General features: G+C 37.2%; 1 protein-coding gene across 5 annotated transcripts in view; it reads right to left on the reverse strand.

Annotated features, from left to right (window-relative positions):
• The window catches only part of USP37 (ubiquitin specific peptidase 37), an 85321-nt gene extending 70796 nt beyond the window's left edge, over positions 1-14525 (reverse strand). The window contains exons 1-4 of one of the 5 annotated variants that reach the window (XM_027513402.1): positions 14306-14525; positions 9075-9215; positions 4665-4888; positions 1291-1462 (exon numbers count right to left, since the gene is read on the reverse strand). In XM_027513402.1, coding sequence (XP_027369203.1) covers positions 1291-1462; positions 4665-4820 — 328 coding nt within the window. In that variant the 5' untranslated portion in view covers positions 4821-4888; positions 9075-9215; positions 14306-14525. Of the gene's footprint in view, positions 1-1290; positions 1463-4664; positions 4889-9074; positions 9216-14140; positions 14258-14305 lie in introns of those variants that run through there. The other 4 variants (XM_027567453.1, XM_027513411.1, XM_027567462.1 and 1 more) reach the window with 4 other exon arrangements.
• Positions 14526-14608: the final 83 nt, after the last annotated feature.

Genomic DNA, 14608 nt, shown 5'->3' on the forward strand with positions numbered 1-14608 from the left:
ACATCTTTATTTTCTAAATGTTTTTAATGTGTTATATTTGTTAAAAAAAACTCAGCAGTTTTTTAACTATAAAATACCAGTAATAGCAAAGTTACTGATGATGACAGAGCTGGACAGTAATAAAAATAAGAGTGAAAAACTCATTTTGAGCAACAGATTACTCCTAAAATGATGCTTATAAATATGTGTTCTTTAAAATCAAAACATTTTACATGAAAGGGGTTGGAGGAAGTAGGGGAATCTGATCACACTACTTGAATTTCTATGGTACTTTCTGTTTTTATAGAAAAATAAAACCTCAGAAAAAGTTTCATATAAAAAAGCAACTATATAACATTTATGTAACAAGGTAAGTTTTCCCAAATGTAATTTAAATCCTACTCGTTCCTTAGACACACACTCTTTTGTGGAATCCTTAAGGTGTTCTACATAAACAATCATGTCATCTGAGAACAAAAACAAATTTACTTCTTCCTTTTCAATTTGGATTCTTTTCATTTCTTTTTCTTGCCTAAGTGCTCTGCCTAGGACTTCCAGTATTATGTTGAATAGAAGGGGTAAAAGAGGTCATCCTTCCCTTGATTCTGATTTTGGAAAACCTTTCAGTTTTCTATCACTGAGCTATTGGCTTTTCATATAAGGCACTTATTATGTTGAGGTAAGATGGATTCCTTAAATTCCAACTTTGTTGAGTGCTTCCACCATGAAACAAAGTTAAATTTTATCAAATGCTTTTAATGCATCAAGATGATCATGTGGTTTTTGTCCATCATTCTGTTAAATTTGATGTATCACACTGCCAGATTTTCCCATATCTTAAACTATTCTTGCATTCCAGAAATAAATCCCACTTGGTCATGGTGTATACTTCCTTCAGTGTGATGTTGAATTAGGTCTCCTAGTATTGTATTGTTGGGAGAAGGCAATGGCACCCCACTCCAGTACTCTTGCCTGGAAAATCCCATGGACAGAGGAGCCTGGTAGGCTGCAGTCCATGGGGTCGCTGAGGGTCGGACACGACTGAGCGACTTCACTTTCACTTTTCATTTTCATGCATTGGAGAAGGAAATGGCAACCCACTCCAGTGTTCTTGCCTGGAGAGTCCCAGGGACGTGGGAACCTGGTGGGCTGCCGACTATGGGGTCACACAGAGTCAGACACGACTGAAGTGACTTAGCAGCAGTATTGTGTTGAAATTTTTGCATCAATATTCAAGAGGGATACTGGCCTACAATCTAGTAATATTTTTTATAACTGCTAATGTTAGACCCTCGGATGATTAGTGCTTACCTGCATTAAGCCTGTTTTGATGGACTGCATCTAGAAACAACCTCATTTCCTCTGCATCCTTACTTGGTACTTTATCAATTGACAAGAAGCTGTTATCTTGTAGAGTTAACATTAAGCGGCTTTGCTTTGCTCCACTGGGTCGAAGCACCACATTTTTAATGTTATGACTTAGCTGATCAACACAAAAGGAAGAGTACCATTAAAAATGAATTATAATGAAGCATAATAAGTTGTATAATGAACACTAAAGTTTATACGTTCTAAGATACATTTCTTACTCTTTCCCATATTAGTTTTTTTTTTCTTAACCCAATCAAAAAGAGTTTCCATTTCTTGATACATTTAAATCAAAGACTTCACTTCTAGGAGAGGCAAACACTATTAAAATTTTACAGAGTAATCCTAACACTCTTGACTTTTTTGGTAGAAACTGCATATTTTCAGGTATAGTTACAAAAACAAAGAAGTTAATTTTCTAAGCCTTGATGGTAATACCATCACCAGTTTAGAAAGTCATATTGGATTAGAGGCTTTTTTTCTTTTTAAACAAAAGCTTATAAAATATCTAGGAAGTGGTTTATGTAGTTGCAATGAAAAAGGATATTCTGATCCAAACTATAATCCTGAAAAGAATTCTATTTCTCAAAAACACATCAACATAAACCTTTACCTACATTAGAACATCTTTTTTTTTTTTTTTTTTTTAAACTATCTAAGCAGGCTCACTTAACTTTCAATCACAAAGCTCATAAGTTCCCTGGAACTCTCTTAGCTTGCTTCTCCCACTCCCCAGAACTGGTTCAGTACTTCTCTTATACTCTTCCAGACTCTGGATATATGCTATTAGGTGATAACTTTTATTTTTTCTTGAATGAAATTTTTCCAAAACTAAATCAATAAATCTTGAACTTTATCTTAATAATTCTCACAACCAGTCATCCTTATTTTCTAACATTCTCCCTCAGCAGGCATATACAGAGGTTTCTAAAGTTGCCTTTTGCTGAAGACATACCCTCTGAACAGCATAAAGAAAGAAGTAAAAGCATCTCACAATTTTTAAAATTAGGGATAATTGACCTTGTGACATTACTTTGTCAACAAAGGTCCGTCTAGTCAAGGCTATAGTTTTTCTAGTGGTCATATATGGATGTGAGAGTTGGACTATAAAGAAAGCTGAGGGCAGAAGAATTGATGCTTCTGAACTGTGGTGTTGGAGAACACTCTTGAGAGTCCCTTGGACTCCAAGGAGATCCAACCAGTCCATCCTAAAGGAGATCAGTCCTGGGTGTTCACTGGAAGGACTGATGTTGAAGCTGAAACTCCAATACTTTGGCCACCTGATGCGAAGAACTGACTCATTTGAACAGACCCTGATGCTGGGAAAGATTGAAGGCAGGAGGAGAAGGGGACCACAGAGGATGAGATGGCTGGATGGCATCACCAATACAATGGACATGAATCTGGGTAAACTCCAGGAGTTGGTGATGGACAGGGAGGCCTGGCGTGCTGCGGTTCATGGGGTCACAAAGAGTCGGACACAACTGAGCGACTGAACTAAACTGAACGGATCTTACAACAATTTTTAGATAAAGATGAAAAAACAATTTACCAGACTTAATTTATATTTCAAATTTAAATGACAGGTTTTAGACTCAAGCAGGTCTTTCCCTCACCTCCCAAATCTAATGAGTTAAATCTTGAAATCTCTTGAAATCTGTATTTTCTTCCTTTTGCTTCTTTCACTGTCTTATCCTTTGCTCTATGTAGCTCTTAGCCTCTACTACTGCCATTCACTCTCCACTGTGCATTTACTTTAAAATAATTTTCTGGTTTCCTGAATGTTGATTCACACTAGCATGTGTCTGTACATTATAGAAATCATCTTCACCTTAACTTCACTGTGTCTAGCAAATTCTTATCTATCCTTTAAATCCTCAGAGCACAAAACACTTCCTTCTTTATGTTACATCAGTATCTCTGAGGTATCTTTACAGATGAGAATGCATTTGGTTACTCTTAAGTTTGAGAGGAAAAGTGCCTCACTCAGCTCTGTATTCTTAGCCCAGTACCCATCACAGTAAGCTACAGGTGGTTAACAAATGAATGGTGAATGCAAAACTGATCTAGAACTGAGATGAAAAGTTTAATCACAGGTAGACTCATCATGCTTCTCAAGATCTATGTTTGCTTAAGTATTTAAATATTTACTGAGTGCTAATTTGAGTTGAGGACTGAAAGACTGAATCTCTGTTTTAAAAAAAATCTTTCATTGAGATGGTCATATGTATATGAATGTGGTAGAAACTATTGTTTCTATTACCCATGTCACCACCTACAATCTATTTAAAAATACTTTTGATACATAAAATCATAACCAATTTATTTTCAATAGTTTAAAAGCAAAAATTAATAGAAACTTTACTTCAGCTCAAGTTCTCAAGCATAAAGTTTTATAAATTAGTCTTCAAAAGAGTACTTTAGAATATTACACTTTTACATAATCTAATTAACAAATATAGCATTTTTAAGTGTAGAAAATGTAAGGCGTTAAATTCAACTCATATCAACAGAAGTAATTCTTGGCTGTACAAGACAGAATTGAAAACAAAATTATTTTTTACAGTGATAAAATAACGAGGTCCTTCAAAAGTTAACAGAAGAGGGACTTCCCTGGTAGTCCAAAGGTTAAGAATCTGCCTTATAATGCAGGGGACTTGGGTTTGATCCCTGGTCAGGGAACTATGATCCCACATGCCGCAAAGCAAACTAAGTCTGCACACCAAAACTAAAGAATCTCTGCACTGCAACAAAAGACCCTGCATGATGCAATGAAGATCTTGTGCTGCAATTAAGACCCAATGCTGCCAAATAAACAAATAATTTTTTAAAAAAAGTTAACAGAAGCAAACGGCTATAAGAATGACCCTGAATATCATCCTTGAATGGTCCATACCACAACCTTTGGCAGGATTAATTAGGAAGACGAAATTAAAAAGACACTAATGAATCCTATTAAAAGCTAATACTAAATAGTGATGAATTTATCACATATGTTGGTTGCCGGGGGGTGGGGACATAACTACATAACTGAAGTTATCCTAATGTGGTTTTAAAAATAGCTTAGACAGTATCCAGACTCAGTTTCTCCCAGCTTCCTGTTCCCACCAGTTTCTTTTCAACAATGGTGACTACTTCCTACTCTTTATTATACACCATCAACCGTTCTGCTGAATAATTTTTAACAGTATTAGTGACCTGAAAATTAAACAAATAGTAATCTAGTAGGGGTACTATGATACTTAGTGTGGCAGAGAATAGCTGTTCACTAAAGGATGTGATTTGAAGGTCTATTCCAAATCAAAATTTGGTAATACCTGAAATATCCTTGGAATCCCTCCAGTATTGTAGTGAACTACTAGGCTGACTTTATTCTCTTTTTCCACAACTTCAAAGGATCCTTCTTTCCATTTTGTAATCCCAGTCTGCATACTTCGAATTCTGATAGGGCCATGTATCTTCAGAGGAGACATATTTTCTTTAAAAATAAATTGCTTCTAGCCAAATTAAAAAGAAAAAATACACCTTCACCTGACAGAGTCTAAGGAAGAAAAATAAAATAAAATAATAAGTTACAACTTACTAGTGATTAAAACAAGAGTTTGAAAGAGAACATTTAATGAATCATCATATGTCTTTTCCTCCATTTTCAATAAACTACCTTTTATTAAATATCCTCAAAGGCTCTGATTAGCTGGATAGCACTGGTAAGAAGAACAAATGAAGGAGTCACTCATGTTCAGTGACTGAATTTACCCACCTTATATTTTTTCTGTACATGCTCTCTCCTTAGCCATGTACCTGAGTCCATTTAGTGTCTAAATTTTGCATTTTGCAGCATTACCAACCATGACAATCAGGAATACTAAAGATCCCATTCTCAATTTGAGTGCCCATGGCAATATGGCCAACTTTTACCTTCCTTCATGATTTCAAATATAAGTAAAAAAAAAAATTCAGTCAGCTGATTCCATTCTTTAGAATTGAGTTCCTATTGAAACATCAAATTGTATCACCTAAGCATATCCACATGTATAAAACATATTATATGAATAAATAATTGTGAGAATAATCAAATTAATTTAACCTCAACAACTACATTATTTGAGAAAACCATTTATTCTCTAGGGAAAACTAACCAAAAAACCCCTCTCCCTAAGATCCACCTACCATTTATGTTTAACTCTACCATTCCTGGAAAGAATTTTTACCAATTTTATCTTCCACAAATATTCAAATTTCCCAAGTGAACTTCTGATACTTATAGATATGACAGAATGTCTATGACTCTTAAAACTAGCTTAACAGATGTCAGCAAGTAAATACAATTAAACAGCAGAAAATGATTATCAAATAGTGTGTGATACACATATACACGATCAAATAAAATTGAAGCAAAATTTACACTACAGCCTTCAATCTCTAGAAACATGGCCTCTAATACAGATTCTTGTTTATAATTTAATAAGTTAAAAACCATTAAACTTTGCCTCTGCCTAAACAACTCAACTAGAAAAGCTAAAAACAGTAATATATGTACAAAGGAAAAACATACTAGATCTAGGTATCAGGAGCCAGCTCCGTCACTTACTAACTTTTAACTTACCTTTCCTCACCACTAGTTTTCTCAGTTGTAAAATAGCAATGCTACAGTGTTGCAGAATTAAATGAAATATTGCTAAAACTCATTAGGCACTCAATAGACAGCAGCTTCAATATGAATGAAATTAGTGTCCACTTTCTGAATTTATTCCTTGTCTGCAACACGTCTTTCTCCAAAGATCGCAGACAAGTAACTTGTTAACAACGGTCACCAACTCACTGTCTATAGAGGCTAAACAGGTGACACAAACGATTTAGACAGGCAAAATATGAACACTTCTATTCAAATCTAGCCAGTTTTGCCATGAACCCAGCATTACCAGATCATCTAATTCTTCAAGAAAATGAAATCAAATTTTTATGTCAAACTGCCCATTTTAAATTCTGGACAATGAATTCAAAATTTCAAATCAAACAAAACCCACTCTAGAGGTTAAGACATAGACTGGAGAACCCTAGTTCAAGGCCCCTAGGTGCTATATATCAAACAACTAGGAATAAATTTAAAGAGAGATAATGAAAACACTTTGAATTGTTTAAGGTGTTTTACATTATAAGTCCTCTAGTATTATTCAGTGATTGAACTTTTTGAGTGCCTAATTGTGGCCAGATTTATATACTCTAATTAGCTGGGTGTATGACTCCATCAGAGTAATAGAGGCCACTATTGTTCACAGACCTGTTTTTAATGTGACATTTTGTTCCAACTAGTAACTACAAAATCAGCAATGTGTTTGTAATGCCCTTTTTTTTTTTTTACAATTAATAATTTAATGCTTTACTGCTTGGATATAGCCTTGAGATTTTTTCCACTCTGTCTCATAGCACTGCCAAGAATATGTGATCCCTCTCCTACTCCAGTTGTCCATGCCAGAAACATGAGTTATCTTTAACACCTCTCTTTATGATTATTAGTATTGGACTGAAAATGCAAGGTAAAGTTGTCAATTTAACCTCTATATACCTTCCAGACATCTTCATAATGAACTTCAGATCAACTCACATCACTATCCACAAAATCATTCAACAGCTCCCCATGAGGGATGCAGTCCATCGGGTCACAAAGAGTTGGACATGACTGAGCAACTGAGCACAACACAGTACATGCCCTCACAATAAAATCTGACATAAACACCCTTCATGATTCAAGCCCTGCTTACCTCTCTAACCCCAATAAACTCCAAATTCAGCCACCTAAACTATTTATAATTTTCCTTAAAAAGGCATATATTCTCATGCCACTATACCTTTGCACACACTGTGGTCTACATCTGGAGGATTTTTTACCTACTCTCCCCATCCTCCCCTTTTAAATTCTCCTGGCTATAAAATCAAAACTCAATTTAGATATTATCTTCTCTAAGAAGCCCTTTCTAGCTATCTTTCAATTATTCTCTCATCCCATATACACACGGAGAGCATTTAATGCTTTGCTCTTCTGCTGTACCGTGCATTTACCTCTAGTAGAGCATTCATCACATTGTATTATAAACTATCTATTTACCTCTTTGTCTCTCTCTTCTATGTGGGATAAAAGACAGGCCCAACTGTCCTAGACTTATCAGTTGGGGTATGATGGATGTTGAGAAGCTCACCCCAGTGCTCCCTACAGAGAGCCGCCAAATGAAAATGGAAAACTCTGTTATTTGAAGACAGGGAATATGTTCTTTATCTTTGCATCCCTACTAGGACAGTGTCTGGCACATAAGAAACCACGTCATTATTCAAGAATAATAAATCAGCACAATCAATTTTATCATTTTACAGTTAAAATATACAGCAGCAGATACTAGAACCATAAATCCCTTTTATATGGCCAGTATAGGATTAAATTTATTAAGCTCTTTATGGGAGCATCCTTCTGTACTGTATATCTCATTCTTTGAAAACTACTTCCAGGCTTTTTCTATGTGCATCTGAATTTCTCCTAAATGCAAAGCTGTCCACATATCAATGAGAAAAACAAGAATATGCAGTTAGAGAATGATTAAAACAAAAAACATTAGCAAACTTGTCTAAACTGGGATTCACATAATCTACTGCTCAATGAAGAAACTATACTTTAAGACACTTATCAAATTATCTCATCTTTTCTTATACATTTAGGATGTCAAATTATAAGGGAATAGTTAAAACCCCATTGTCTCAGTGTTTTCCTTACAGACCAAAAAGTAAATAAAGGACACTGACCTTGAATTCCTCCAACAAAAACATGTTTTTAAAAATTAGATTATTTAACAAGATTTGGAGATAAAGATTTCAAAGTTCAATAAAGCATGTAAGAAAAAACTTTATTGGTTACTTTTGTTTCCCTCTATAATTCTCTCTACATGTAATACATGATTTCTCTAAATGTAATTCTCAAATATTCTGATGATGAGTTTTGGTTAAGTGTATAAAATTTTACTTCAGATATTGAACATTTTCTTTTTTTTTTTTTCAGATATTGAACATTTTCTTAACCATTTCTACTAGTAATCTCTTTCTTCTAAGAGAAAAACCTAAAAGGTACAAGACATAAAATTGGCAGAATCAATACAATTTTTTCTTAACGTCTCTCTGAATCCAGTCCATTGTCTGCTCTTGCACTAAATGAGTTAACTGCATTTACTTTTGTACACTGATCATATTATCAGTTTGCCCTATTTGGTTAAGAGAAAAAAACACTAAGTTTCCCTTCAAGTATCTAGCATGATCCAGTAACAGTTCAACTTTCTATGAACCTAACAAAGACAAGGTTTCATTAAACTCTGTAATGCTAATTCACTGTCAAAGTGATATTAGGAAGACAAAGTACAAGAAAAACCAATTATTCTTTAGGTATATCCAAAGAGATTTGCTTTTCCCTAAATTTCTTCATCATTTTTGAAATCACTCTTCAATTCTGAGCCATCTGTGAAAGCTCAATAACATTGGCAAAAATGTTTTTATACCCTTTACAGTTATTTAAATGCTCTTATTTCAGGTACTGCTTTGAAAATATTCTTATGCAGAGGGTATTCTGTGGTTTAAGAAAGCATGCAAAAACACAAAAATTACTGCTACAAAATAGAAGAAAATGGTCAGTTCTTGCTAGTTAGCATACTCTTGGAAACATATATATCCAAAATAAAAACATTACTTACTTTTCAGAGACTTTTACTGAAAAACCCTATGTAATAACAGTTCACCTTTATTCTGATCCTTGTGCCAAAGGCAATGCACTCTTCTTGGGGAACTACTCATATTCTGCAGCTATGCCAGTTCTCCAGGTGCCATCAACTCAGCTAAAGGAAATATAAGTGTGCCTTTTTAAAAAAAAATCTCATTTACAAAATTACAATTTTCAAAAAGTGCTCATTTACACAACGAAGATTAACCTTCTATTTAAAACTCACAAACTACTAAAAACATTTAAAGTATAATGCTCAAGATACACTTGTACACATACCCCTCACCCCGCCCACACACACAAACTCAACAACTTTAGGAATATATCTGCTGTGCAAAATGAGGGACTCCCAGAGCCTGCACCTATTTGGTTTATGTTATTCCTGTTACATTTTGAAACTAAAAAGGCAGTATTTCTTTTGTTAACTTTACAAACATTGTTACGTATCATGGTTTTAAATCTTAAAACACCACTTCCAAAAGATGTTGATACAAATTTCAAAAGGTGGGTAAACTTGGTTTTTACTTTTCTTTTAAAACTAAATTTATGGGCTTGTTTCTCAAATTTAGGCCTCTTAAAAGCCTCAACTTTCCCTGAAGTTCTTTACCCAAACTTTTCTCACTATCTTATTAACTGTTACAACATCAACTCTAAACTCCTTTGTTCACTTGGTAAAAAAATCATTTATTGAGTTACTCCAATTTGATGGCACTATGGTAGGGACACAAATGTGAACATGACACAGTCCAAGTCCTCTTTAAGAGATTTCCCAGACTTTCCTGCATTTGTCTTTCCACTGTCATTTAGGCAAAAAAAAAAAAAAAAAATCTCTGCATCAGATTTAGCCTTGTTCTTATTTATTTCAAACAGTCATTCATCACTACCACCCTAATTCAGAAACACATCACTTTGCTAATCCTTCCCACCTAATATTTATTACGCAACATTTACTAAGCACAGTATGAAGCACCACACATGCAATATTTCATAATCCTTACAATAATCCTGAAGAACAGGGATTATTAATATCACTAATTTACAAATGAGGAAACTGAGGCTTAGATTAGGTAATTTATCCATGGTTACTTAAGAGTCAGTAAGAGACATACCAGAACTCATGTTTTTAACTGCTACCATACTACATCCTCAAAGGTTTGTAACAACCACTTTCCAGTCTTCATTCTCTCAAGATTTTTCTATCCAACAAATCCTTTATCCTATAATAACCTTTTCTAAGGACTTTTAAAAAATCTCTTACCAACTCAGGTGGTGCTAGTGGTAAAAAACCCACCTGCCAATGCAGGGGACGTGGGTTTGATCCCTGTGTTGGGAAGATCCCCTGGAGGAGGAAATGGCAACCCACTCTGGCATCCTTGCCTGGAAAATCCTATGGACAGAGGAGCCTGGCAGGCTACAGTCCATGGGGTGGCAAAGAGTCAGACACGACTGAATTGACTTAGCACACCAACTAAATCGTGCACAAGTTCTCTCAACTTTCTCTCTCAAGGGGAAGGGGGAGATGGAGGGGACCTGTCTTATTTTCTTTTTTACTCCAACAAAACAACAGGTACTTAGTAAATCCTAAAATACTTGCTACTGAGGCTAATTCCCCTCCCAAACATTAAAAAAATTTTTTAATCTTATTGTGGTAAGAATATTTAACATGAGATCTACCCTCTTAACATTTAAGTGTACAATACAGCATTGTTAACTATAGGTACAATGTTGTACAGCTTATCTTTAGAACTTATTCGTCTTGCTTAATTGAAACATTCTCCCAAACATTTTAACAGCTCATCACTACCTATCAAATCCAAATGCTTCTGTGTTTGGCACTCCTATTTTTAATTTTCTATTTTTCTACACAAATTTTGTTCTACACACTGCTGCTGCTGCTGCTGCTGCTAAGTCGCTTCAGTCGTGTCCAACTCTGTGCAACCGCATAGACGGCAGCCCACCAGGCTCCCCCGTCCCTGGGATTCTCCAGGCAAGAATACTGGAGTGGGTTGCCATTTCCTTCTCCAGTGCATGAAGGTGAAAAGTGAAAGCGAAGTTGCTCAGTCGTGTCCGACTCTTAGCGACCCCATTGACTGCAGCCCACCAGCTTCTCCGTCCATGGGATTTTCCAGGCAAGAGTACTGGAGTGGGGTGCCATTGCCTTCTCCGATTCTACACACACAACTTATTAAATTTTGGTATTCTCTTCCATAACCACCACCAGCCACTTACTTAAACATGAAATTTTCCTTTATGTATTTTTGGAAACTTCTTTACTGGTCTCGCAGTTTAACCTGTTGTTAAAATATGTAAATCACTGCTTTGATTTCTAAGGGCTTTCTTTCCTAAAATGAGCCATAAAACTAATGCACAAAGAGAGAAAATTGTGTGGTAGCTGAAAATAAAGAGAGAAGCTGACCTTAATGAAATTTTTCTTCAATTCAAAGAATCTAAAACCTGAATGATTCTATGATCTAGGAACAGGTAATATTGCCCAAAGAGGTAAACTTTGTCTTTTTGCATCTTTTGTCTGTGGAGTGAAAAAAGGTGCTTGTCATCAGATGACAAAAATATCAGTAAGCTGGTGTTTCCCAAAGACATGATGGTTCTTCTAGCAAGCTCCAATTTACTTATTCATTTCAACAAATTCTTGAGAAATAGAAATGAAATAATTTCTAAACCATATTCTAGAAGATAGACTTTAAATAATCACACAAGTAAATATATAATTAAAAGTACTGAATATGGTATAAAGTTCAGGGCATCGTGAGAAATTATCACAGGGTACCTAATTTAGGATTGGGTAGGGGGATACACAGAGAAGGCAATGGCACCCCACTCCAGTACTCTTGCCTGGAAAATCCCATGGATGGAGGAGCCTGGTAGGCTGCAGTCCATGGGGTCTCGAAGAGTCCGACACGACTGAGCAACTTCACTTTCACTTTTCACTTTCATGCACTGGAGAAGGAAATGGCAACCCACTCCAGTGTTCTTGCCTGGAGAATCCCAGGGACGGGAGAGCCTGGTGGGCTGCCGTCTATGGGGTCGCACAGAGTTGGACATGACTGAATCGACTTAGCAGCAGCAGGGGGATACAGGTTGGAAGTACCACTTCAGATGAAAATTGAGAGATAGTCATTCTGGAACAGTCCATAACCACACATGCAAAGGTTCTGTGGTGGGAAATAACTTGGTGTAACTAAGCAAATGAAAAGCATTGTGGTTGGAGTTTAGTGAGCGAGATGAAGTGGGAAAGAATCAGGTTATGCGGAATCTTACACACCGTAGTAAACATTTTGAATTTTACCCTAATGTAATAAATATTTAGTCATGGGAAATCCACTGAAGGTTTTTAAGCAGACAAATGACATGTTACTGCTAAATGGAAAAGTGATGTGTTTTGTTTGGGTTTGGGAAGGACAGTGACAGAAGCAAGAATGAAAGAAATTAGAACCAGACAGGACAGTATTGAAGTGATTCAGCTTATAACAACAATTACAATAATAGTTAATACTCACTGGCTATTTATTTTATGTAATGTGCTTACCATGGTTATTTCATTTAATCCTTTTAGCAGTCCAACAAGGTGATCATTCCCATTTTACAAATGAGAATATAAGGAACATTAAGTCCAGGTGAAAAAGTGTTGTGGCTTGAATTACAAAAGTGATAATGAAAATGTACAGAAATAGATCCAAGACACATAATGGAAATACAATAAATAGAATCTGAAGAGGGTACAGATACATGGGATGACGAGAAGTCAAGAATGGTTTTCAAGGTTCTAGACTACGTAAATGGAAATACCACTTAATAAAATGGGATACTGGAAGATAACACATTTAGGTATGGAGAGGAGACTGGTTTCAGGTTTGTTCTTTTGAAACTCCTAAGGAAAAAAAAATCAAATTAAGATGTCCAGCAGTTAGCTATTTAGACTTTGAGCTGAAAACAGAGGAAACACACTGGAAATAAAACTTCTCAAGTCATCTATTGTTGTTAAGTCACTAAGTCTGTGTCCAGCTCTTTGCGATTCCATGGACTGCAGCACACCGGGCTTCCCTGTCCTTCACCATCAACATACAGGTAGAATCTAAAGCTTAGGGTGGAAGGGAACAGTAAAAGGAGAACAAGACTGCACCCAGATATCCATTTTATTCCATCAAACATCTCTCACTATGATCATCGATTACTTTGATGTCAACAGGCTTTTCAGTCCTCATTTATCTTTCAACAGAATTCAATATTATTGACAACTTCTTTCACCTTTTCTGCAAAACTTGTACTCCTCTATCAGGTACTAAACACCAAGAATCTCTCAGCGCTCCGTCCTAGGTCCCTTTCCTTTTTAGCAATGCACTCTCCTCAAGCAATTTCATCCACATCCATGGCTTCAATTACTATCAACATGGCAGATGATGTCTATATATATATATGTATATATATATATATATACACACACACACACACATATTTATCTATGCACCCAGCTTACAACTAAGCTCCAACCCCAGTATAATCCAATTGCCTACTTGACATCCTCTGTTCAGACAGCTCTTCCAGTTAGAGGCATGTCAGACACTGCCACCCCCAAGAGGCATTTACACAGAGCCTAAATTTTGAAAGGATTACAAAACCACCCACAGACCAACTTTCTAGACAGAGGATTTTGTCATCAATTATTATTTCCTCTCACAGATCATGACCTAAAATAGGTAAACGTGACAACCTGATTTGATGGCTAGAGATGGGGAACAACCAAAGGCACGAAAAAACTATATAATCCATGCCTTAGAGTGAAAGATGACTAGGAGAGAGGTGAAGAATAGCCAAGAAAGTGAAACAGTATCATATCCCAAGGCCCGATAGACAAGCGGCAACGGAAGTCACCTGAAGAGATAGCAGGCCTCGCTAAGGTGCGAATGACGGACAACGACAGCCCCCAGCAAAGAGGGGCCAGGTTCGGGTCACGGGGGGAGCGAGTGACAGTAAAGACCCGGTCAAAGGAGAGGAAAAGCCTGGGGGAACACCCAAGTGGAGTACCTGTGCGGCGACAGACGGCGTCGAGGGAATGGGGGCGGGCTGAACCGCAGCCGGTGAACTCCAGAAGAGTGAACGCCGAGTGGGCGGACCGCACGGGGCGAGAAGTGAGGGGGGGGTGGGCAGGGTAAAACGGCTCCGTTGAGACGCTCGCCGGGCCCGCCTTACCTGTACCTGCGAGTCGGAGCTTTGGACAGGCCTGCCGGAAGCACGGAGTCCGCGTGGAGGGGGAGGAGCTGGGGGTCACGAAGGAACGGATACCGGGTACGGAGAGGGGCCGCTCACTCCCCCAGTTAGGGAGAGCGGCTGATGGCGGGAACTGTGACCACACGCAAACACGCACGCACGCACGCACACCCGACGCGACCAGGAGAAGCGCGTGCGCGCAAGCCTGGAAACTCCGCCCCCTCTACGCCCTCTCCCCGCCCCAGTACCGGGCGAAATCACGCCGAGGTAGCCCCGCCCCTGCCC

This window comes from Bos indicus x Bos taurus, chromosome 2, assembly GCF_003369695.1.
Source record: "Bos indicus x Bos taurus breed Angus x Brahman F1 hybrid chromosome 2, Bos_hybrid_MaternalHap_v2.0, whole genome shotgun sequence".
NCBI classification, from domain to species: domain Eukaryota; kingdom Metazoa; phylum Chordata; class Mammalia; order Artiodactyla; family Bovidae; genus Bos; species Bos indicus x Bos taurus.